Here is a 25,000-nt window from a genome sequence, read left to right as displayed (position 1 = left end):
TTGCAGCTGTGTTTTGCCGTGGCGCAAGCAATATCGGTGATTTTCAAACAATATTTTTTAATATTTATGACAGTGTGCTCTTGAATACATGAATTGTTTTGTATGCTTTTATTTTTGTGTCTGTCTGTGTGTGTTTGTGTGTTTGTGTATCTTACTCTTTGCATATGCCCTGACAGAATTAACAGACATGCATTGGCCAGATTCCCACCCCAGAGCACTATGGGTAATGAGCTTACTGACACGACGCAAAGTGTTCCCATTCAGCAGCTATTTATTCAGCCTCCATTTTAATACAGACAAAGCCAGCCGCCACGACACAGTCATGCCGTCACCAGGCGTGTACCTTAAACCACATTACCTCACAGTACCTGGATGGAGGAGAGCGCTCGGGTCTCTTAGAGTCCTGCATCAGAGCGCATGTTTCTTTTACTAAAGTGCTATAAGGGAAAGACATCCTAAGCCATGACTGAAGTGCCACAATGAAAATGCTGAATGTGTTGTAGTGACTTTAGATGTGTAATACATAGGGAATGTGCCCGTGCCCAAGTGTTCTGTACAGAATGTAGATCGTAGATGGAAGATGGAAGTTTCCTGCGGGTGTGTGTGCACTTGACACAGTGTTGGCGGCTTGCAGCAGGCCCAGGTGAGGGCAGGCACGTCAGCGGCGGGTGTATTTGTGGGCATACTTTGACCGGGCCAGGCGGGGGGGGGGGGGGGGGGGGGGGGGGGGGTTATATAAACAGGCTTAATACAGACAGGAAGTGCTCAGACAGGAGATTCCAGGCATTAGTGACGCTTTAAGCTCCTCGTTCATTATCATCATCTAAAACCCATGTCCTTACACACACACACACACAACACACTCCCTATATCCGCTCAGCTAAATTGTGAATGAGTTTGTGTCTGCCAGAAAACGCACTCGGTCAATGCGTGTGTGTGTTTGTAACGTGGTGCAATTTTGTTTGCCTATCCCTTTGTCTGTGTGTGTGTGTGTGTGTGCGCGCTGGAGCTCATGAATGAATTTCTGCTACTTGTGTGTACATGTCTCTCTGTGTGTGTGTGTGTATGTGTGTGTGTGTGAGTCAGCTCATGTTCCTGAGTTAGGAGTGATTGACCCCTGTTGTCGGGGCGGGTCTTTGCGTAACACGATGATGTCACTGAGGAATGAATGGGCCCAAGACCACACGGTGTACCCGTGTCTGATTGGTTAAGCGTGACATCATACATTAGACTAACGCTACCAACATGATGATGTGCAGATTGTTTTAAGCCTGAATCTAAAACAGGCAGAATGAGACTGGTAAAGACATGTTTTTGGATCAAGAGAGAGAGAATAGGAGCAAAAGATATGTTCTGCTGCATGTGTGTGTGTGTGTGTGCATGTGTGTGTGTGTGTGGACATGCATGTGTATGTGTGTATGAGTGAGTGTGTGTGTGTGTGTGTGTGTGTGTGTGTGTATGAGAATATGTCTGTATAGGTGTGTGTGTATGTGTGTGGACGTGCATGTGTATATGTGTATGTATGTGTGTGTGTGTGTGTATATGTGTGGACGTGCATGTGTATGTATGTGTGTGTGTGTGGACATGCATGTGTACGTGTGTATGAGTGTGTGTGTGTGTGTATGTGTGTATGTCTGTATGTGTGTATGTGTGTGTGTGTGTGTGTGGACATGCATGTGTATGTGTGTGTGTGTGTGTGTGTGTATGTGTGTATGTCTGTATAGGTGTGTGTGTATGTGTGTGGACGTGCATGTGTATATGTGTATGTATGTGTGTGTGTGTGTGTGTATGTGTGTGGACATGCATGTGTATGTGTGTATGTATGTGTGTGTGTGTGTGGACATGCATGTGTACGTGTGTATGTGTGTGGACGTGCATGTGTATGTGTGTATGTATGTGTGTGTATGAGTGTGTGTGTGTGTGTGTGTGTGTGTGTATGTCTGTATAGGTGTGTGTGTATGTGTGTGGACGTGCATGTGTACGTGTGTATGAGTGTGTGTGTGTGTGTGTATGTCTGTATAGGTGTGTGTGTATGTGTGTGGACGTGCATGCGTATGTCTGTGTGTGTGGGTGGTGGGTTGGCTGGGTGGGAAGGTGTTATAAGGAGTTTCATTTTGAAAACGGTTCTGAAAACGCTTTGTCAGTCACACACATATCCCCGCCTGATGATAAAGATAGAGAAGAGGGTTTTGAACAGGAGAGAAATGGAACACTGTTATTAAGAATGAGAGAAAGCCACAGGTCACAGACTAGACAAACAACAAAAGGAAAAACATCTTAGAGGAAAAGCACAATAGAAAACTGAAATGCAGCAGGAAAGCAGGTCACAGGACAGTCGTTGACTGTCAGAGAGCAGACTGTGGCAGGACCTACAGGAGAATCTGCACTGAGAGAGAGCACATAGCAGAAAAAAAAAACAGGAAAAGGTTAAAAGACAAATCACACTGCCCTGTTTGTGTCATGAGACAGACAACAAAAGAGACCGCTACCTTTAATGGTTTAAAATTAGACAAATTCTTATGTAAGACGAATACTTTTATTGTTTTCAAACTAGAGACGTTTGTGTGTTAGAAGAATATTTACAGGAGTATAAAGCAAAAGGAAATCGTCGTATTAGAAGAATATTTTGAAGAGTTGGAGAATGAAGTCAGTAGAACAATCGGCGGGACGTGAATAGGACCTCGGCCGATTCGTTCTCCCGGCGCGCGGCCAACGTTCTTTGGTGTCAGACGTTTATCGCACGGCCGCTTCCTCTGCGAAACGCGAGAGGACTCTCGGATGGAGAGTGAAAGAAAGTAACAGCCGAGGGTTTTTACGTGAAAGTAATTGACCACGTTTCCCCCCTTTCCACAGCGTGTTAGAGTGCCAAGGTCTGCCCATCGTCAACGGCCAGTGCGACCCTTACGCTGCCGTCTGCCTGCTGGGTCCTTCCAGGTCAGAACACGCCATCACATATCTCAGCTAACACCAGCCATCAAAAAAAGAAAAAGCCACAATCTCCTCTCTTCTCTATCTCTCTCTCTCTCTTAACTTTTACTTCTTTGTCCCCCCCCCCCCCCCCCCCCCCCCCCCCCCCCCCCCCCGCAGGTCGGATGCCAAGAAGACCAAAGTGAAAAGGAAAACAAACAACCCGCAGTTTGATGAAGTCTTCTATTTCGAGGTGAGAGCGTCACGTTAAAAGCTGCCCGTTTAGAGGGGACAGTTCCTCTTTAAGAGTCAAGGCCACCATAATGGGTTTCTGAGTCATTATTGTGTTTTGGGTTTTTTTTTCTTCTCTCCCCTTGTGAAATGGAGCCTGAATTGTAATGGGCAGCACATGTTTTAAATAAAAGAAAAATTTAAATGCAGATGAGGTTACACAAGAAAAGTCCAGAGGAGGGTTCTTGTGTTCCGACCAGCAATAACTTTAAAGTATGGGTGTAGCTTTCGTGTGCTTGTATACATCTTACATTTTGCTTCATTTGTTTCTATAGCTGAATCCATATCATGTAGCCAGAGAGTGTCCACTTTTCTTAGAACTGTCGATTGGCCACAAAAAGTTTGTCAAGAGCCTCACAGCCTTACGAGGGACAGCTTGGTCACAGTTAAAAGACAGGACATTCCTGTTAATGCACCACACTAGGAATATTGAACATTGGGGTTTGTGTTGTCTTTGTAAGATAATGCATTTTTATGGAGTTTAAGTGAATATATTAAACAGTTACAACCAATGTCTTATAGATGTCTTTAGACCGACTATCAAAATATGCGCACACACAAACACACTCACACGCACACGCACACTCACACAACAATTGGAAAACAGCAACAACAAAATAATATAGCAGAACAAAACATTTCATTCATCTATTTATGTGGGATTTTGTTGTTGTTTTTGCTGTTGTTTTCAGAGCGCTGACAGTTTTAGGTTTTCTGGTTGTAACATTTGCGTAGCAAATGCACCCTTGCACTGCGCTTAAGCAGCGGTTGAAATTTTGAGTCACAGTGACGAAAACCCATGAGTGGTTTTAGGTGTTCACTTTCTTGACAGCAATAACAAGCTGTGGTTTTCATACTTAAGCACTACAAATAATATTCAGAATACCACACCCTCAAATCCTCTCCTTAGATAATCTTAACTCTATCATCCAACAGTAAATAAACTCCATGCCCTTGAGATTGATATGAACAGGTTGATAATCTGGAAGTTTAAGAACTGGGATCAAGAGGCATGGAAACAGGTCGTGTGATTAACAACAGCAAAAGTGTGTCTGTGTGTGTGTGTGTGTGTGTATGTGACAGAGAGAGAGAGAGAGAGAGAGAGAGAGAGAGAGAGAGGAAGGGAGGGAGGGGGGAGAGAGAGAGAGAGAAAGAGAGAGAGAGTCCACACCCTTGCTCTTGCCCTTGCTCACTCAACCGCTGTTTTCTGAGAAAAATTCCCCCGCACATAGCATGTGTTGATGTTTGACCTCTTGAGGAACATTTAGGCTGCTGCAGGTCCTCACGGTTTGCCCATGAGGGTTTTCCGTTTGAAGGGTGGAAGCGTACGTTCTCAGAATTCGCCGAAATCGCAAAAAACCCTTTCACTCCTTTCAGTCTGTAACCAGACCTTAACCCTCCCCTCCCAGTCAACCACCACCATCACTCCTTTACAAAACAGACACACAAAAACATGTGAGAACACACACACACACACGCTCTCTCTCTCTCGGCAAGCCAGTCAACCAACGACCCAGGGACAAGAGCTTGATTGATTCCGAAGCTGTTCGCCACACAATTCGCTCCATTGATTTCGATCTGGACAATCACTCCCTTGCTTCTGTTCGCCGCCACACATAAGGCTTCTGATATTCTGCCAAATTGATCCTCGTCCTCATCATCATCATCATCATCATCATCCTACTCCTCTTCCTCATTGTAATCCTTCATGCTGGAGAGGCACCATTGCATTTCAGCTATAAGACAATGTTTTTTTGGGGGGGGAGGCTACAATAATGCCTATGTGTTAAAACTCACTCAAGTCTCTGCCATTATTGTTCCACTTGTATCCCTCTGATGCATAGACAGGGCAAATGGTCCAGTTAATGTGTTTTGTGTAGAATCTTGTCCATCAGGGAAACATTTCAGATTCCAACCCCCCCCCCCCTTTTTTTTTTTTTACATTTTTGCCACAGAGTTCCGTGGTATGTTATTTACTGCAGGGCCTAAATGTTAGCACCTGCTCAATATTGAATGATCTGGTATGAAATAAAAGGATGTTCAGAAGGGGAGAATAGTGACTCATTTCTGAAGAGGAGACACGTAGATAAAACCAGATACTTCCCTTTTCTGTTCACAATAATCACTGTGCTCTACCATCCAAAAATCACTGACTCATTTGTCAACTATTTACTCTTCCCCTCCGAGAATGAGCCGTGTTGACAGAGAGTTGCAACCCAGAAAATCAAAGCGCCTGAAGCTAAACGTGAACTGTGCGCCACTTTTACCAAAAGAAACATCAGCACTCACAACTGTTGAAGAGCACTGTATCATTGTGACTCTCAAAGAATTCCCACTGTAGTGCGCAGCCGTCATGTTTTCTTTGTACGTTCACATTGACATCGAACGACGTCTAAACGCTATAAGCACGGCTCGTTTTAGTTGGATTGATTTGGGGCACGTTGCAAAGTGGCCTTTAGCAGTGATGACTGTTGTCCTCAGAAAGAATAAGTGAACTCTTGTGACTGTCCTCAGGTCACCAGGCCGCTAAGTCACACCAAAAGACAGTTTGATGTCGAAGAAGAGGACGTGGACAAGCTAGCACTCAGGTTAGCATGTGAATGAGATTACGCTTAATGAGTCTAAACACCATCTAAATGAGGTCTTTTAAAGGAGAAGCTTCTAGTTAAGAGGAGCATAAGTGTCAAGTGGGCACACATGCAAAAATAGAAGACAGTAGTGTATTTTTGTTATGTGTGTTACGCTATGAGCCAGATGATATAAATATTAGCATTGTGGATAAGTGAATGCTGATACGGTAAATACTAATTATATGACTCTTGCCTCTCAACTGTGGTTCTCTGTAACTATTGAATTCTTCAGGCACAAAAGCTGTTACTTCAGTCAGTTTAAGAGAATGCAAATTGTGTTTTTCTGGGTTTTGATGGTGAAATTGTGTTACAGGGTGGATCTGTGGAATGCCAGTAATCTGAAGTTCGGTGATGAGTTTCTGGGAGGGGTACGGGTACCGCTGAGAGCTCTGGGCCAGTCGGGCATTCACGACGCATGGTGAGATCCTGAACTACTGTCCTCTCAATACCATTCCTGCACCTCTAGTACCTGTCTGTCTGTCTGCTAGTCTGTTTGTGCCTCTAGTACCTGTCTGTCTGTCTGCTAATCTGTTTGTTCCTCTAGTACCTGTCTGTTAGCCTGTTTGTGCCTCTAGTACCTGTCTGTCTGCTAGTCTGTTTGTTCCTCTAATACCTGTCTGTCTGCTAGTTTGTTTGTGCCTCTAGTACCTGTCTGTCTGTCTGCTGATCTGTTTGTGCCTCGTGCCTGTGTTTTGCTCATTGGAGACATAGTGCGCTTCAAGAATTGGATTTAAGCACAACAATATAATTTGTGTATGTGGAATATTTTGAGTGCGAAAAATCTTCATATTTTCTGAAATAAATTCTCTCTCTCTCTCTCTCTCTCAGGTACTTTCTGCAGCCCAGAGAGAATGGGAATAAGTCAGTGAAGGCTGATGAGTTGGGTTCTCTGCGGCTCAACATTGTTTACACTGAGGACCATGTCTTCCCCTCAGAGCACTACACCCCTCTGAGAGAACTGCTCCTCCAGTCTGCACATGCAGAGGTGTGTGTGTGTGTGTGCGCGCGCACAGGTTTTGAGTGAGAGCATGTCTGTACAATTTTTTTTTATCTTCACTTACATACAGTATCCTGTAGTATCTAAAAGCACAATTTATATCTGTGTGTTATCTACATTTGTATGCAAAAAGGCACATACAGCATTGTATCTACATGTGACACCACATACAGTATTGTGATAATGGTGGTGTAATTTCTTTATCTGAATATTCTGAAAGTTACTTTCATCAATTTGGCAAAAACAATAATTCAAATTGAATTATGTGTGTGTGTGTTTGTGTGTCTGTCTGTCTGTCTGTCTGTCTGTGTGTGTGTGTGTGTGCGTGCGTGCGCGTGCATCCAGCCCGTTTCAGCATCAGCGGCCCACATTCTTGGTGAGGTGTGTCGGGAGAAGCAAGAGGCGGCGGTGCCGCTTGTGCGTCTGTTCCTGCATTACGGCAAAATCGTGCCTTTCATCAGTGCCATCGCTAACGCCGAGGTCAACCGCACACAGTAAGTGTTCCCAGTATGCTCGCTCTCCCGGGCAGTCTCTCTCTCTCTCTCTCTCTCTCTCTCTCTCTCTCTCTCTCTCACACACGCACACACACACAAACTGCATATTTACACAGCCCTATGGCTAACCCTGTACTGAAGGCTACAGAGCCCTTGTGTCTGGTGCTGAGTGTCTTTGTGTTATGTGTCTCAGGGACCCCAACACCATATTCAGAGGGAACTCACTGACATCAAAGTGCATCGATGAGACCATGAAGCTTGCAGGGATGCACTACCTGCAAGTCACACTGAAACCCATTATAGATGAGGTTAGGCTCTCTTTCCCTCCCTCTCTCCCTCTATCTCTCACTCCCTCTTTTTTGTCTCTCTCTCTCTAGCTATTTTGTCTGTCTCTCTCTCTCTTTCTCTCAGTCCCTCTTTTCTATCTCTCAGTCCCTCTTTTCTCTCTTTCTCTCTTTCTCTCTCTCTCTCTCTCTCTCTCTCTCTCGCTGTGTCTGTGCCTGTCTCAGAGGGGCAGTGATAGAACACTGTTTTGTATGCGCTCTGTCCATGTAGATCTGCACTGATCACAAGCCCTGTGAAATCGACCCAGTGAAGCTGAAGGAGTCAGAAAATCTGGAGACCAATAGGGTAGGTGTTTACACCTCACTGTGTGCGTTTGTACGTGTGTGTGTGAGAGAGACAGTTCATGGGTCTGTGTGTACATGCGTGTATGCGTCTGTGTTAAAACGTGTGTGTGTGTGTCCGTGTGTGTATATATGTCGACGTAAGTGTGTGGGTACGTGTGTGCGTGCCTATTTGTGGGTGTGAGAAAGGGAAAGAGCGATGTGCACTGATGCATTAGTGCATATCTCAGAAACTAGATACTGTGTGTGCAATATTTCCCTTTCCTCTTTCAGTACTCTTAAGTTATCCATACCCTTTGAGAGTAAGGTGTAAGCTGTACAGCTGGTTTCTTTGGTATGTCGTAACACGTGTCTGTGTTTCTAGGTGTTGATGGTGGTGTTTACATAGGGATATTGTACTGGTTTTAACCCAGTTCTGTCTGGTCCCTCTACCCTCCTTTCAGGAGAACCTGCGACATTACGTGGACCGCATCTTCAACGTCATCACCAGCTCGGGCGTCAGCTGTCCCACTGTCATGTGCGACATCTTCTTCTCGCTCCGAGAATCCGCTGCCACGCGTTTCCAAGGTAACCGGAGGGGTTCTCTGAGTCGTGACCTTGAGATCTCCCCCGCTGTGTTACGGAGAAGAGCTCAAACCCTTGCGGATAGAACAGAAAAAAAAGAAAGAGAGAACATTGTAATCCGCTCAGGCTTTTCATGAGAAAACGTTAAAAGGCATTCTTGGAGTGGGCCGCTGCTCTGAGATGATCTTTTCCTGCTGTATCCTCATTCCTATGTAGCGCCTGTCTCTTCCTGTTCATTGTCAATGGATCCTATAGCAATCAATGGCATACGTGGCTTCTAGTGTGCACACTGCCATCTGCTGGTGACTGGCTTACACTGCAACATTATTTAGTTCAACATGTTATGTTTTGTTATGTGGCTTTCAAACCTGAAAAGCACACCACTGTGGTTTACTGATGTATGACATTTGTGAAATGAGAAGGGAGATTCCTGTATGATGTCACTGAGTTTGTGTTTGTGGCTGTGGCTGTGTGTGTGTGTGTGGGTTTACAGTGGACCAGGACGTGAGGTACACAGCCGTCAGCAGCTTTATTTTCCTGCGGTTCTTTGCTCCGGCCATCCTGTCGCCCAACCTGTTCCAGCTCCGACCGCACCATCCGGACCCCTGCACATCTCGCACCCTCACCCTCATCTCCAAGACCATCCAGACCCTGGGAAGCCTCGCTAAGTCCAAATCTGTGAGTGTCCCTCAGAAACAGGCGTCCTGCAGTCTCTGTTGTGACGTATCTCAGTTACCGGGCACTCACTGAAAGCAGTCGGTGCATTGAACCTAACCTGGATAGATTCAACTGCTAAAAATAGGCTGTTGCTACAGTTGATTTCTTTGTCACAGAAAAGAAAAGAAACAAACTTTGTACTCTCTTTTCTCTGTCTCTCTCTCTCTCTCTCTCTCTCTCTCTCTCTTTCACTCCTCGTCTCTCCATCCTTCTCCAAAGGCCAACTTCAAAGAGTCTTACATGGCGGCATTTTACGATTACTTCAACGAGCAAAAATACGCAGACGCCGTGAAAAATGTGAGTTTCTTGGTAGAGCATGCAGCGTCTCCTCAAGCAGTCAGGACGATGTTCAGTGTGTTTATTTTATCACATACACGGTGTGTTAGGAAAATGTTCATGTCTGGTTGCGCTTGCAGTTTCTGGACCTGATCTCGTCCTCAGGAAGATGGGACCAAAAGAGCATCGAAACACCAATCATGCTGAAGGAAGGGTAGGTAGCATGTGACATCACCACTCATCCTTATGATGTCATAATTAAAGAGGTGTGAGCTAGTCTTGAGTAACGGTCGCTGAACCAGGTTTTTTGTCCAACACAAACATCGATATTTTTGGCAGGAAATCTATGTTCAGTTATTGGTACATTAGAAAGTACCTTGATTAATCGCTGTTCACATCATAGATCAGTTAGATGATAAGCTATAAAATGCACATGCTTAAGGCTTCAATATATTAAACTGTTTTCAGCTTCAAACACAGGATTAATTAAATGATTTTCATGCCATATGGACATAAAGTATACTTCATTCTAACACAGCCCTTTGCGGGAAACATAGCTCGTGAAAGCTTTTCTTTTAAAGTTTGTGTTTAGTGTTAGGGAAGTAGTCATGTGTGTGTGTGTGTGTGTGTGTGTTACCTGTCGGTCTGTGAGGACACATTCAGGTGTATTTCTCTTGTGTTCCCTTGCTCCGCCTCAGGAGTGTTAAACTCACTATTAAAAGGGTTGATGGGAAAGGCTCCTGCAGGTAAGAGGCACCTAATTGGCTCGCCCCGTGAACTTTTGACCTTTTAGCCTTTGTGAACCTACACACAAAATTCCCTGCCCTCTCTTAACCCCCCCCCCCCATATGTGTGTTAAGTAGAGAAGACTTTGCAAACACCAAGCAAACTATGCCTTCCGTCAGAGGAAATCTCGTTAGATCCTTTTTTTTTTGCGTGTTTGTGATCTCTCAGTTCTCCTTTTGGTCTCCCTGTACCCCCAGTTACTACAGAAACTCTGTCACCCTGGTTACCAATGAAACTATACAAGTCAAAAACTACCGTTAACGATGTCCATATAAGGGCGTAAGGATATTTGGTTTTCCTGGGAAATCTGAGTGAATAGGAGTGATCTAAGTGGGTTGAACAATGTGACCAGAGCTGTTTGACTGCCCATGCTATACTCTTTCTGCACATATTGTAGGAATTTCTGTTGGTCTTTTACTTATTCAGCGTTAACACAATGAAACTAAGGATGTTGAGAGAGATTTAGAATAGCTCAGTACATTTTTTTGAATAGCAGTATTTCAGTAACTGTGTAGTAAGCTGTTGAGAAAAATCTCAACTTAGATGCAGCAAATGGATTGTTTTATGTCCAAACGTCTAATGAAACATATATTTTTAAACTCTTAATTCTTCAGAATTCATTTTGGCATAGTATTCCTCAGTTTAATTTGAGTCCCTTTACATGGGACTCAAAGAAGCCTTTGAAACGGACAGCGCAGGAAATTGAAACAGGTCTTTTCCTGCCTTTTTTTTCAGTCCCTAACCTGTGCTTCTCTCTCTCTCTCTCTCTCTCTCTCTCCCTCTCTCTCTCTCTCTCTTCCCTCTACCTTCCCCATTTCTCTTTCTCTCACTGTAGATTCATGATCAAAAGGGCCCAGGGGAGGAAGCGATTTGGCATGAAGAACTTTAAGAAGAGGTGGTTCCGTCTCACCAACCACGAGTTCACCTACCACAAAACCAAAGGTAACTCAAAAGGTTTGTCAGTACTCTTTTTCATGAGCGGGGTTTAGGGTTCCTCTGTGTGTACCTTTCTGTGACTTGTTAGGATATATGTGTGTGTGTGTGTATGTGTGTGTGTATGTGTGTGTGTGTGTGTGTGTGTGTGTGTGTGTCTGCGTGTGTGTGTGTGTGTATGTGTGTGTGTGCGTGTGTGTGTGCGTGTGTGCGCGCACGTGTGTGTGTGTGTGCATGCGTGTGCGTGCGTGCGTGTGTGTGTGTGTGTGTGTTGGTGTTTGTGCACGCTTAGTCGGGGTTCCAGAACACACATGTGTTCTCAATTAGGTCTCCTAGCAGGAAAGTAAGCCAAGCTGTAACGGAACAAACCCACCCAAAGCAGAACATGTTTGGAAAAAAGTCACACACATCACATGTGTGGACACACATACACACACACACAGAGAGAGAGAGAGAGAGAGAGCTGCAGCAACACTTTTAATTACATGTCCCAACTTAGACTTTGAGTTTCCAATAATCAGTGATAAGTGCTATGTATTCTCAGTAAGTTACATTGCTCTTTATCTTCTCAGCTTTGTAGTAACAAGGCCATTGCTATGTTCTTTCTAAGTACATAATGCAATTAAGTAATACTTACCCATAGATAGTTCCCTAGCAGTTCAGTAAATACACAGTTATAAGGTATACCAAGCTAATTATTAGACAGAATGTTTTATTTAACCTGCTTTCCCCAGGAAACTGATGTTTCCTTTTAACTTACTGTTGCCATACCTTTTGTGTCCAGGAGAGGCCGCCCTCTGTAGCATTCCCATAGAGAATATTCTAGCTGTGGAGCGACTGGAGGAGGAGTCTTTCAAGATGAAAAATGTAAGTCCCTGACCTAGTAATTACCATAAGAAAGCTTCCCACTAATTCAATTCAGCACAATTCACACAGAAGAAAAACTCTATACAAACTCATAGCAAAGGTCCAAACAGCTCTGAACTAGTTTGTGTTGACACAACAGCAGTCCCAACATCTAATGATTGACCTGTATTGACACAACAGAGCACCCAGCGGATCAGCGTTGTGACTTATTGACACAACAAAGACTCATCAGTTTCATAAAGACTACTCAAACACAATAGCCCATCGACTCAATACAACTCGCACCAGATACAGTCAAAATCCAGACGTCTCTTTTCACTCTCAAATCATATGTATCCTCTCAATAATACATGTTATAATTAGGGATGGCATTTCATTCGGCCTAGCAGATGATACATTTCTAGAGTTACATACATTTGTATAGATACATACTTTATGTTATGTTATCTTTTTGGCTAGTCCTTTCTGTAATCAGTTTTCTTACTAAAATCCAGGGCTGTGAGATTCCATAAAGGTCATGGTTTCAGGCCCGTCCTGCATTTATGACGGCTTTTTATCTTGAGTTGTGGTTATTGTTGGCTGTACTGAACAAATGACCGCTGTGTTATGTTTTAACTCATTTAGGACAAAAATTTATTCCCATATGTATGAATAGTCCGCCGGCTGTTTTTCAGACATGTTTTGAAAACAGCATGACACTAATAATGTATGTAATCCATTTCAAATGAGAGCTCAAAACAAGCCTAATCCTTTACTTCCAAGTCCCATTAAACCCTCTCTTTCATCTCTCTCTCTCTCTCTCTTTCTCTCTCTTTCTCTTTCTTTTTCTGTCTGTCCCCTCTATTGTTTTTTTCTGGTTGTCTGTCCTTCTCCAGATGTTCCAGGTTATCCAACCGGAGAGGGCCCTCTACATCCAGGCCAATAACTGCGTGGAGGCTCGCGACTGGATCGACATCCTCACCAAAGTCAGCCAGTGCAACCGCAAACGCCTGAGCACCTACCACCCGTCTGCCTACCTCAACGGCCACTGGCTGTGCTGCAAGCTGTCTGCGGACACCGCCCCGGGCTGCACGCCATGCACAGGGTGAGTCTGGACCTAACCGCGCGGTGCAGCTTTCCCCGTACAGCTCCAGACAACAAATTCAGCAGCGCCTTAGCTTAGCGTTGGTTAACTAAAAACTCATGTTTAAGAGCGTTTTTTTTTTTTTTCTTTTTTCTTTTTTTTTTTTATGAGACTCCGTTTCTGCTTTGAAGTGATTGTTTTTAATGGATAGCTCTGTTTTTAATCATGTCTCGTGGCGTGCGTCTGGTGTGATGAATGTGCTGTTTTGATGTTTCTGGTTTTTGAAGCCAGTAACTTTTGTCTGGTAATTGTGCTAAGGGTTTTGGGGTTTGTAAACGCAACGCGTGTCTCTAGGCTGGTGGATACTGAATCTGCCCGTTCTGTTTTACAGTGGGCTGCCAGCCAACATACAGCTGGACGTAGATGGAGACAGAGAAACGGAGAGAATCTACTCCTTGTTCAGCACGTATATGTCCAAACTGGTCAAAATGCAAGGTCAGTATCAGAGGAAGCCGTGGCTGAATTTGTGTGTATGTCTGAGAGGTGTGAGGTTGTGTATGTCTGAGAGTTGTGAGGTTGTGTATATCTGAGAGTTGTGAGGTTGTGTATATCTGAGAGTTGTGAGGTTGTGTATATCTGAGAGTTGTGAGGTTGTGTATATCTGATAGGTGTGAGGTTGTGCATGTCTGAGAGATGTGAGGTTGTGTATGTATGAGAGTTGTGAGGTTTTGTATGTCTGAGAGGTGTGAGGTTGTGTATGCCTGAGAGATGTGAGGTTACGTATGTCTGAGAGGTGTGGGGTTGTGTATTTCTGAGAGGTGTGGGGTTGTGTATGTCTGAGAGGTGTGAGGTTGTGTATGTCTGAGAGGTGTGAGGTTGTGTATGTCTGAGAGTTGTGAGGTTGTGTATGTCTGAGAGATGTGAGGTTGTGTATGTCTGAGAGGTGTGAGGTTGTGTGGGTCTGAGAGATGTGAGGTTGTGTATTTCTGAGAGGTGTGGGGTTGTGTATGTCTGAGAGGTGTGAGGTTGTGTATGTCTGAGAGTTGTGAGGTTGTGTATGTCTGAGAGATGTGAGGTTGTGTATGTCTAAGAGGTGTGAGGTTGTGTAGGTCTGAGAGATGTGAGGTTGTGTATGTCTGAGAGGTGTGGGGTTGTGTATGTCTGAGAGATGTGAGGTTGTGTATGTCTGAGAGATGTGAGGTTGTGTATGTCTGAGAGTTGTGAGGTTGTGTATGTCTGAGAGATGTGAGGTTGTGTATGTCTAAGAGGTGTGAGGTTGTGTAGGTCTGAGAGATGTGAGGTTGTGTATGTCTGAGAGGTGTGGGGTTGTGTATGTCTGAGAGATGTGAGGTTGTGTATGTCTGAGAGATGTGAGGTTGTGTATGTCTGAGAGGTGTGAGGTTGTGTGGGTCTGAGAGATGTGAGGTTGTGTATGTTTTAGAGATGTGAGGTTGTGTATGTCTGAGAGTTGTGAGGTTGTGTATGTCTGAGAGATGTGAGGTTGTGTATGTCTGAGAGTTGTGAGGTTGTGTATGTCCGAGAGATGTGAGGTTGTGTATGTCTGAGAGGTGTGAGGTTGTGTGGGTCTGAGAGATGTGAGGTTGTGTATGTTTTAGAGATGTGAGGTTGTATATGTCTGAGAGATGTGAGGTTGTGTGGGTCTGAGAGATGTGAGGTTGTGTATGTTTTAGAGATGTGAGGTTGTGTATGTCTGAGAGATGTGAGGTTGTGTATGTCTGAGAGATGTGAGGTTGTGCATGTCTGAGAGGTGTGGGGTTGTGTATGTCTGAGAGATGTGAGGTTGTGTATGTCTGAGAGATGTGAGGTTGTGTATGTCTGAGAGGTGTGAGGTTGTGTATGTTTTAGAGATGTGAGGTTGTATATGTCTGAGAGATGTGAGGTTGTGTGGGTCTGAGAGATGTGAGGTTGTGTATGTTTTAGAGATGTGAGGTTGTGTATGTCTGAGAGGTGTAAGGTTGTGTATTTCTGAGAGGTGTGGGGTTGTGTATGTTTTAGAGATGTGAGGTTGTATATGTCTGAGAGATGTGAGGTTGTGTGGGTCTGAGAGATGTGAGGTTGTGTATGTTTTAGAGATGTGAGGTTGTGTATGTCTGAGAGATGTGAGGTTGTGTATGTCTGAGAGATGTGAGGTTGTGCATGTCTGAGAGGTGTGGGGTTGTGTATGTCTGAGAGATGTGAGGTTGTGTATGTCTGAGAGATGTGAGGTTGTGTATGTCTGAGAGGTGTGAGGTTGTGTATGTTTTAGAGATGTGAGGTTGTATATGTCTGAGAGATGTGAGGTTGTGTGGGTCTGAGAGATGTGAGGTTGTGTATGTTTTAGAGATGTGAGGTTGTGTATGTCTGAGAGGTGTAAGGTTGTGTATTTCTGAGAGGTGTGGGGTTGTGTATGTCTGAGAGGTGTGAGGTTGTGTATGTCTGAGAGATGTGAGACAACCCGACTGCGCAATTACAGTAACTATACAGAGGACAGGATTGGATCATCAGCTGACACTCAGTGTTGATTGTAACATCACTGATTGTTGTATCATCGGCTGACTTTGGATAATTTCTGTTCTTTCCACACTTGTGTTAGTGAATCAAGTTGCCCTAATTAATTTCAGACAACCTCTGTAATAGCATTTTCTCATCATGAACCCCCATTTCTCTCTCTCTCTCTCTCTCTCTCTCTCCTGTTGTCCGTTGTCAGAGGCGTGTGGCAGTAAATCAGTGTACGACGGACCTGAACAGGAGGAGTACTCCAGTTTCATCATCGACGACCCTCAGGAGACGTATAAAACCCTGAAGCTGATTGTCTCGGCTGTGCAGACGCTGGAGCAGCAGCACACGCAGTACAAACGAGACAAATTCAGGAAGACCAAATACGGCAGCCAGTGAGTCTTCATCTCATCTATAACACCAACCCCACGTACCGCTCAGTTCATGAACATAAATACACAAGGATGTAAATGAAAGTTTGCTCTTGAACTATCAAGACCACAAATGATACAATCTGAATTAATATAAGTGATTCATAAAAAGAGATGATATCTGACTTGGGACCATTGTGTTAGCTGTAAAAATATTAAACCAGATGACTGACTTAGAAAGCAGGAGAGAGTGAGTAAACCGTCTTGTGTTATTTCTGGGACCAGTTGACTCATTGCTGTTCAAACTGCAGACAGATCACTTTTCCATGACTGAATATTGGCGATCTTGAGTTTCTCAGTGAGTCATTAAAAAACAAATGCAGCAAATCCTCACATGTGTGAGCGTTTTTAAGGACGGTAATCGCACATTGGTCCTGTAGAACCAGGCCGTGTTTTAACTGTGGAGCCAGATTTGGCTACGTGTTTTGGTGCATAGCTATGCGCCCTGTTGATTAGAATGACGTAAGCTCTGGACTCAGGTATGATAATGTTAGAGAGAGCATGGGACCATTGCCAATACTTACAATCTGTTGTTGTTTACTTGCTTTTTTTTTTTTGTTTTCTTTTTCTATAGGGAGCATCCAATTGGTGACAAAAGCTTCCAGTGCTACATCAGACAACAGTCGGAGAGCTCCACCTACTCCATCTGAGTCTGCTGCGCTTACTATGACGTTCTTCTTTCTCTGCTGAGGCACAGGCAACGCATCACAGTGGGTTTCCATGACGACTGATGCACATCCCTCCGAGGCAGACACACACTGGGCCCTGATTGACAGGGAAGCAGGGAGAGAGAATCAAACCAAGCTATACATTTTGTTCTTCTTTTTTTTTTTCTCTCTCTCTCTCTCTATGACATGCTTAACTAATCGATAGCTTTCCACTGAACTGTGTGTCAACAGCCACGCACTTTAATTGTCCCCAAAACCCTAACAAGGACAATGTAGCTCTGCCCCCTCCCCCCCAGCACATTTTAAAAATTTTACTGCGGTTTCTCTTTTCTGTTTTTAACAATAACGACGAAAGAAAAAAAAAAAGCCTTCGAGAAAACAATTTTCGGTTGTTTTTGGTGTCAAGTATTCCATTCTGTTTCAAGTCTTGGGGACCAAACTACAAGTCCCAGAATCCTCTGCTAGTATTCACAGGGACTGTGAAGATGATCAGAGTTGTGCATGTCCTCAGTTTGAGCACAGCAGTGACTGATCATCAGTTTGTAACTTAAGAGGACTTATCTGAATCAGATGATATCTGTTACCCTTATTTGTTTTTCTTATAAAAGGCATTGTTTTAAGTGACTTTGTCCCAGAAGTCAACTTTTTTTGCCATTTTTTGTGGAGTGAAAATTTGTGTCTGTTTTTTTTTTTTGCCAGCACCTTGCCCTGGTTCAGATTTTTTTCAGTATTGTTTATCCCTTTTGTAAACATTCCTTTAAAAAAATGATTCATGTGCAACCTATCAGCCAATCCAGAAGTCTGAGGGAGGAGTTGGGGATTTGTTATTGTTTGACATCGAAGGAGATATAGTTTTATGTGTTTGGTGAATTTAGCCAAACTATTTTTTTTTTTTGATCACACATTGTGTAAATACTATAAACTAAAACTTGGCAAAACCTGAGTCTTAACTGGTCTAAGATTATACATCTGCTTGGCATGATATTAAAACAATTGAATATTGTTTCATTCACAGGGATCCTTTTGTTGTAAGACAAGTAGTGTTAAGCCAGGTACTTTTCTACGTTACTCCTTTCTAAAACCATACCACTTGGACTTAAAATACAAAACCTCTTTTGAAAATAGGTTATCGGTTACACCAATGCCACAAACTTGTGTCTTTTCTATGTTTTGTTGAATTTTATTGAATTTTCATGTACTGTAAGTAATGCATTTTCTACCTTTGTCTTGTAATCTTCTCCTTTGAGACAGGTGTGTGTGTGCGTGTGTGTGTGAGAGAGTGTGTGTGTGAACAGACAACTCTTCAATGGAACTTTATTGGATTGTCAAGGATGTTAGTTTGTTTTCCCAACACTATATTTATGTTCTTTGACATAATGAGTGTTGTTTTAATAACCCCTGTAGAATACTTGGTCTTATATGAGAGAGTGAGAGAGAGGATGGAAAATATTTTTCATTGGATATCAGTTCATTCACCCGTGCATGCTTTTTTTTTTGTCTGAATATATTGTTTCAATATAAATCAGCCAACACAGTCTTTGACCCATAAATGGTTCAGTATTTATTTTTGTATCATGATATCGTTTTGATGGTAAAAAAGAAAAAAAAATCAGATATCAAAACCAAACTGTACTGTCTTTAGACGCACAGTATAATTTATGCAATAATATACCTGATCGGCCATTTTCCTTTATGCTGATCATACACAAATTACAATGATTAATATGTCACATATTCCCACTGTAAATGAAGGCTATTCCTCTGATGGATACCTTAAAAAGGGAGATCTGTGTATTATATATAAGTATATTCAGAGTGTTAATACAAGTCTGTGGTATGTGTACAGGTAAAATGTTGAATGTGTGTTCAAAACTAAGGATGCAAAAAGTTTTTGTTTTATTTGTTTGTTTTTGGTTTTTGTTTTGTTCAAATGAAGGCAATATTAATGCTGACATGGTTGTGTCTGGGTCGTTTCTCTCTCATTTAAACATGTTCCTCACGCGGCTACGGTTTAACTATTTTAGTCAGTAGATACGTCTTAGCATGAGGTGTTTTTGCTCTGAGAACTTGGCACCTAATCAAATAATATAGACATATACTTAAGAATCCAGGGTGTACCGTGAATACTCAGCATTATTTTGCTGTTGCACTGTATATTTCACAACACATTTAGACGTATTTAAAAAAAAGATACATGTACAACTACATTGCTAGCACTCATTGAGTGCTCGGACTCTCTTTTCAGTTTTATGATCCCAGTGTCAGTCTCGACCACATTGTTCTCTTTAAAACAATGGAGATGGAGAAAAATGCTCCAAGAATACTGTACGGTTACAACGGGAAATCTAAAAGGACCTACGTACAGATCCAACTTTCGATTCTAAGCATATTCAATTGCTTGTATGAGCAATGTGTGCTTTTTGGTCGAGCCGTGAAGACAGCGCTCCCTCTGTCGATTTCCACTCACTGCTCTCCTGGCGCTGTCCCAGCACTTCTCACTCAACTCAGCGAAAGCACCTACAGGAAGAATAAAGTTCTCCAAACAGACGCAAATTCAACGGACTCTAGCGGAAAGGGCCTTTAAGCCAAGCTGAACTAAACGGCTTGACTATGTGGAGAAAGGAGACCGTCTTGGTGGAATCTCTAGTCAGCCTCTGTGTAGTCGCGACGCTTTGCGATGCCAACCAGTGTAAGTAGCCACACACAGAATCCCTCCCGACGGCGCTGCTTATCACGAGTCCAGTTGGTCGAGTTTATTAAATATTGTTATTTCATCTCAGTTTTGTTTGCACCCTAGTTTGAGTCCGTTGTGCTGGTAGTAATGGACACTTGTTAGCGGTTTAGTAGCCTATCACTAACCTGTTCCTCTAATCGGATAGTGAAGACCTAGATATGGGGTAACGGACTCAGTATGAAGCTATTTGGCTGTGTTGTGTAGGTTATTGTGTTGCGTAAACACTGCAAAACAAAGTTAGAGCTACTTTCTCATGAAAAAGAGGGATGGTTGACCTGATGTAAAAAGTTCACTGGGTGCCGACATATTGCGACTATGTTCTTCTGAAAGCGTTTGTGAGATGATGCTGGTCCAGTTACAGTCCCGATGCTCTGGAGCAACGCTGTCTCTGTCATTGCACAAGCTTTAAATAGAATCCAGCACGTGGGGAATTAAATCTCAGCGTAAAAACAACTGGCTCTGGCACTGAATACCCTTAATCGGGTTAAACTAACCCTCAGGATTCGTTTCTTACACGCTGTTCCTATGAGTCGATTCATATCGCCTTTTGGCTCACGAACGAGTTTACCTGGTTACATGCAGCAGCCATTCTCTCTCTCTCTCTCTCTCTCTCTCTCTCCCTCTCTCTCTCACTCACACACACACTCTCACTTTACCCTGTGTTGGACTGACTCCTGGCATTGTTGGTGTGTCTGACTAAAACCAGCAGAAAATTCATCTTCTGCAGTGCATAGGATATTCAGAACCAAAAATAGCCAACAGAAAAAAACTGATTTTTGTGGGAATATGATGCAAGACAACCAAGTGTCAGGGTGCACATTGATCCATAGTCCATCCAAATGTAATTGGTTGAAACAAACAAACAAACAAAAAAAAAAACAGCAACAGAATTTAACGGCCTGCACCCCTGACCTAGAGACGAGTTCAGACAGAATCACACCGTTGTCCCTTAATAGTGTTTTTTTTGTTGTTGTTTTTGTTTTAAATCTGATCATTTCTTTTAGTCCTCACACAAAGCAAAGCCACACAGTTTCTGGCACGACATCGCCGCGCTAACGCTCTCTTTGAAGAGAGCAAAAAGGGCAACTTGGAGAGAGAGTGCATAGAGGAACTTTGCAACAAAGAAGAGGCACGAGAGATTTTTGAGAACTACCCCGAGACTGTGAGTGACTTTTTTTTTCTTTTTCTTTTTCTCTTAAAAAATATATTTCTTCCACTGTTTTTTGTACAAATCTCAGTATTTGCGTAGCCTTTCCCTGCAGAAGAATTCCGCGGTGGCGTTGTCCTTCCTCCCCCAGTGTCACTGGTTGTTACTGGTTAGTCCGCAGAGTACCCCAGATTCTGAGATGGGTCGCTGAACTGTTTTAGCTGGAGTTGCTCTCCTGCCAAAGGATTTCTTCTGTTGACACTGTCACTTGTTTAGATTTAGTCACATGATTGACGTTGTGGACTATGAGCTAAAGCTTGATTCTGCAGCTGGAATAAGACCAGATATGGGGAATTTCTAAGCGCTGAAAAACACCCAGCATTAGAGGAGGGATCAAATACAAAAGAGAGCTATACCTTATTAAAAATATATATATACATATTTCTCATTTTCAAAGTTATATTTATAAATAGGCTCACAAGGATCTCCTGATGTGATGTTAAGTCTCCCACAGTGCAAATGAAATTCAGTGTTGTAACGTCATGTTTTTCTCTTCACACGTTTTTCAGGAATACTTTTACCCCAAATATGTTGGTAAGTCCTAATCACTCGGCAGCTGTCAAAGTGAGTGTATAACAGCCACGAGTCAATGATCACCTTTTTTTTTTTTTTTTTTTAAACTTATCAGCAATGACAGAGTTCATTAGTGAGATCAACCACTGTCACTATAGAAAATCTACTGTTGAAGATAGTGGAACAGTAGAACGTAGTATTTACATTTCATGACATGATTTCAACACCTTTTATTTGACTGCCAAATATTTAATTTCTACTGCCAATCAGATCACGTGTTGTTTGCAAACTCCTATACTGCTTTGCTTGACTGAACATGTAGGACAGTGGGGTTGTTTGCAGAGGAAATGACCTTGTCAAGGAGTACAGAAATAGTGATTTAAGCAGTTTCATTAGAGAATGTTAATGAATGGAGGAATTTTGAATGCATGTATTCCATTTTACACGTGCCTGATTGTGATATGCAAATGCCTTATTTGTTTGTTAGCTCATTTGCATATGCAGACTGCATGTTTCTTCTCTGTGTCTTGTGATAAAAATACGTATCACTCATATAATAAATGCTGGAATTAAACTATAAAAGTAGCCTAGCAAAAGCTACTGTTTGCGATATTTAATGTTTTCACAATGCTGACAGAATTTGAAACGTAAAACCAGTGGTTTGTTACAATCGGTGAGAGAGTAAACTGTGAACAGAGTCACTTTGAATTTCAGCGTGTCTCGGGTCGCACCGTGTGGGTATCAGTAACCCAGACTCGGAGCCCAGCGTGTCTCAGGACCTCCGCACCTGCGTGAAAGGTGACGTGGACCTTCGTTTCGCCTCTGTTTTGTCTGAGAATCCAAAATGAGCGGCGATGCGCTCGTGCCCGTCGTGTTTAGGATACATCTTGCAGTGTCTTGTCATTGTGCTCAGTAGTGCCTTTCTTATTTATTCGACAACAGAAATCAGTGACCAGTGTGTCCCCATGCCGTGCTACAAGGAGGGGTACGAGCGCTGCGTGGACGGGCAGGCTTCCTTCACCTGTGTGTGTAAACCAGGGTGGAAGGGATTACGCTGTGAGGAGGGTAAGCAGGGTTCACACTCCGGCCCCCGGTTAACGTCAGTTTGCTTTCGTCCGTGTGACCGGTACTTAGGGTGGGGCTCGATAAGGAACGGAGAGGTGGACAGAACATCCTTTTAGATTTTGAAACAGGAGGTCAGAACCATAGAGGAGCAGAATTAGTGTTAAGCAAACAAAAAGAGGTCATGTTGAAGAGATGTTTATATTGTCCATGTGATATAAACCAAGGAATATCCGCAGCTGGGCAGTATGTGATTCGCCCTGAATTGCTGCAGTGGGGAATTATCACCAGGTCTAGACCATTTAGGACAAATCGGGACCTAAGAAAGACTCACTTGATGACCTGTTTTGAAACTGAAACTTTAAAACTTCTCTTGAACGTGCAGTGTTTACTTAGAGGAGTCGAAGATTTATTGACGGGAGATTTTTCTGTTTGTTCACAGACATTGACGAATGCAATGACCCTGAACACCTCGCTGGCTGTAATCAGGATTGTTTCAATTTGCCCGGAAGTTTCCAGTGCAGATGTAGAAAGGGCTATTACACCACTGATAACATTCATTGTAATGGTAAGTAATACTGTGTTTCTCAGGACTCAAGCCATGTTTGAACAATTTCCAAGAGCTTTTGGAGGACCAGTCTGTACAGGGCTGATGGACAAAAGGAACATTCCCCAGTTAGAATAGCCAAACAAAAATGTTCATGTCATAGTTGAGATGTCAAAATATTTCCTGAATATTTTCCTTGTGGATAACAAAAAAAATGTTGATAATAGCTGTTATAAATGTCAAAATTGGATTACTGGTCCAACATCCTATGTAGAGCAGCACAGCGTGGTGTTGGAGGTTAAGTGAGTTTTGAGCTGATCCAGGAACAGCTGATGTCAGTCCCTCCTGAGTACAGGGCTGCCAGATGTGTCTGAGGCCAAACAGCTGTTCCAGGAATGCTGGGATTTTCCTGTAAGAGCGAAACATGACTCCAGTTTAACAGTGTGCGTCTCAGCAGCAACAAAAACTGAAACCAGTTTGGACAGGGTTCAAAACATATATCCATCTCTGTTATACAATTACTCACACACGCACACTCACACACTCACTCACACACACACGCACACACACACACACACACACACATGCAGGCCCTCACACAATACACTAGATGGACATGTTGTTCTAACAGGCTTTGGCACAAAGGATCCAGATCAAATGGAGGGAAAAGAATGATCTTTGCTGTATTATGTAAGTGTGTTTTTATAACATCAGATGTCGATGACCTCCTCTTCTTGGCTTAGTGGCTTCTTTCTCTTACCGTAAGCCATTTTTTTAAGACAGTTGTTACTAAGTTGTTTACTTGTCAAATAAGTTCCAGAGAAAATAGTTTATGATCGAGATGTGTATGCGTCACTGTGTGTGTGTCTGAACCTGTGTGTGTCTCTGTCTTTTTAATACATATATATATGTGTGTGTGTGTGTGTGTGTGTGTAAGTTTGTGTGCGTGTGTGTGGTAAAATGGTGACCTGAGTATATGTTACTCTCTAGGACACTGGTTCTCAATCCATTCTTCAAGGCCCCTTACACAGCTTATCTTTGCTATAGACTTTCATTCCCACAGACAGCTGAGCTAATTAATGTTTTGATGATAAGTTGATAAGTGGAATCAGGTGAACTGATGAGACGATGCTGAGCTGAAGCAAACATGTGTAAGGGCTCATTTCCAACCCATTTCAAAGCGTTTCAGTGTGTATGTGCGTGTGTGCATCTTTTATAAACATCTCTCTCTTCTCCTTACAGATGTTAATGAGTGCTTGCTGTACCCCAGTATCTGCGCAGAGCCGTCCGTGTGTATCAACATGCCGGGGATGTTTGAGTGCCGGTGTCCGACGGGATACAAGTACAATTTCACCTCCAGGGAGTGTCAGGGTAAGAGTGAAGAGCAGTCCACATGTGCCTCCATTCAACTCTGGGATAAACAGCGCAACACACACACACACACACACACACACAGGCCAGATGTTTAACCTGCGTTTCTGCCCTTATTCATTCTTAACAATACAGTGAACTTTTCAATGGGGCCACATTCTCGCTAATAACCTATACACCACTAGATGGCCCCGTAGACCATCTCACACCTTACAAACAGAGTTTATAGTGTGATGTTATTTAAGCTTGGGGATGTGCTGAAAGTTCTGTAATGTGACAGATTTTGTGGACGCTAAATTGGTTCAATATTTTCATTAGTCTTCCAAGTGTGGTACAATCTCTGTGTGCATGTGTGTGTGTGTGTGTTTGTGTGTGTGTTTGTGTGTGTGTGCGTGTGTGTGCGTGTGTGTGCGTGTGTGTGCGTGAGCGTGTGTGTGCGTGTGTGTATGTGTGTGTGTTTGTGCGCGCGCCTGTGTGTGGGTGTGTGTGTGTGTGTCTGTGTGCGTGTGTGTGTCTGTGTGCGTGTGTGTGTCTGTGTGTGTGTGTGTGTCTGTATGTGTGTGTGTGTCTGTGTGTGTGTGTGTCTCTGTGTGTGTATGTGTGTGTGTGTGTGTGTGTGTGTGTGTGTGTCTCTGTGCGTTTTTGCTGGACAGACGTGGACGAGTGTGAGGAGGATGTGTGTAACGGCGAGTGTGTGAACACGGTGGGCAGCTACAGGTGTTACTGTGACGGACGGCGCGGCCTAAGGCTGGCCAACGACAGGCTGCACTGCGAGAGGATCCCAGAGTGCGTCAGCCTGCACGCTGACAAACACCCTGAG

At 43.3% G+C, this 25,000-nt stretch overlaps 2 protein-coding genes across 3 annotated transcripts in view; both read left to right on the top strand.

Moving 5' to 3' along the window:
- Positions 1-16,872, top strand: part of rasa3 (RAS p21 protein activator 3) — a 37,289-nt gene extending 20,417 nt beyond the window's left edge. Inside the window, exons 6-23 of one of the 2 annotated variants that reach the window (XM_030779473.1) lie at positions 2,854-2,934; positions 3,088-3,160; positions 5,713-5,786; positions 6,142-6,246; positions 6,657-6,813; positions 7,171-7,319; positions 7,513-7,627; positions 7,875-7,949; positions 8,389-8,512; positions 9,003-9,187; positions 9,446-9,523; positions 9,643-9,716; positions 11,124-11,230; positions 12,006-12,088; positions 12,964-13,172; positions 13,543-13,646; positions 15,859-16,042; positions 16,653-16,872. In XM_030779473.1, coding sequence (XP_030635333.1) covers positions 2,854-2,934; positions 3,088-3,160; positions 5,713-5,786; positions 6,142-6,246; positions 6,657-6,813; positions 7,171-7,319; positions 7,513-7,627; positions 7,875-7,949; positions 8,389-8,512; positions 9,003-9,187; positions 9,446-9,523; positions 9,643-9,716; positions 11,124-11,230; positions 12,006-12,088; positions 12,964-13,172; positions 13,543-13,646; positions 15,859-16,042; positions 16,653-16,728 — 2,053 coding nt within the window. In that variant the 3' untranslated portion in view covers positions 16,729-16,872. Of the gene's footprint in view, positions 1-2,853; positions 2,935-3,087; positions 3,161-5,712; positions 5,787-6,141; positions 6,247-6,656; positions 6,814-7,170; positions 7,320-7,512; positions 7,628-7,874; positions 7,950-8,388; positions 8,513-9,002; positions 9,188-9,445; positions 9,524-9,642; positions 9,717-11,123; positions 11,231-11,972; positions 12,089-12,963; positions 13,173-13,542; positions 13,647-15,858; positions 16,043-16,652 lie in introns of both variants that reach the window. The other variant, XM_030779472.1, reaches the window with a different exon arrangement.
- Positions 16,873-19,200: 2,328 nt separating this feature from the next.
- Positions 19,201-25,000, top strand: part of pros1 (protein S) — a 12,041-nt gene continuing 6,241 nt past the window's right edge. Inside the window, exons 1-8 of the mRNA XM_030779474.1 lie at positions 19,201-19,435; positions 20,485-20,642; positions 21,197-21,221; positions 21,915-21,998; positions 22,143-22,265; positions 22,705-22,830; positions 24,052-24,180; positions 24,834-25,000. The exon at positions 24,834-25,000 is cut by the window's right edge and continues 74 nt beyond it. Of these exons, the coding sequence (XP_030635334.1) occupies positions 19,357-19,435; positions 20,485-20,642; positions 21,197-21,221; positions 21,915-21,998; positions 22,143-22,265; positions 22,705-22,830; positions 24,052-24,180; positions 24,834-25,000 (891 nt within the window). The 5' untranslated portion in view covers positions 19,201-19,356. The remainder of the gene's footprint in view (positions 19,436-20,484; positions 20,643-21,196; positions 21,222-21,914; positions 21,999-22,142; positions 22,266-22,704; positions 22,831-24,051; positions 24,181-24,833) is intronic.

Source organism: Chanos chanos, chromosome 7 (genome assembly GCF_902362185.1).
Source record: "Chanos chanos chromosome 7, fChaCha1.1, whole genome shotgun sequence".
Taxonomy (NCBI): domain Eukaryota; kingdom Metazoa; phylum Chordata; class Actinopteri; order Gonorynchiformes; family Chanidae; genus Chanos; species Chanos chanos.
The sequence above is the reverse complement of the archived record's forward strand: the minus strand, read 5'-3'. Positions and strand labels throughout refer to the sequence as shown.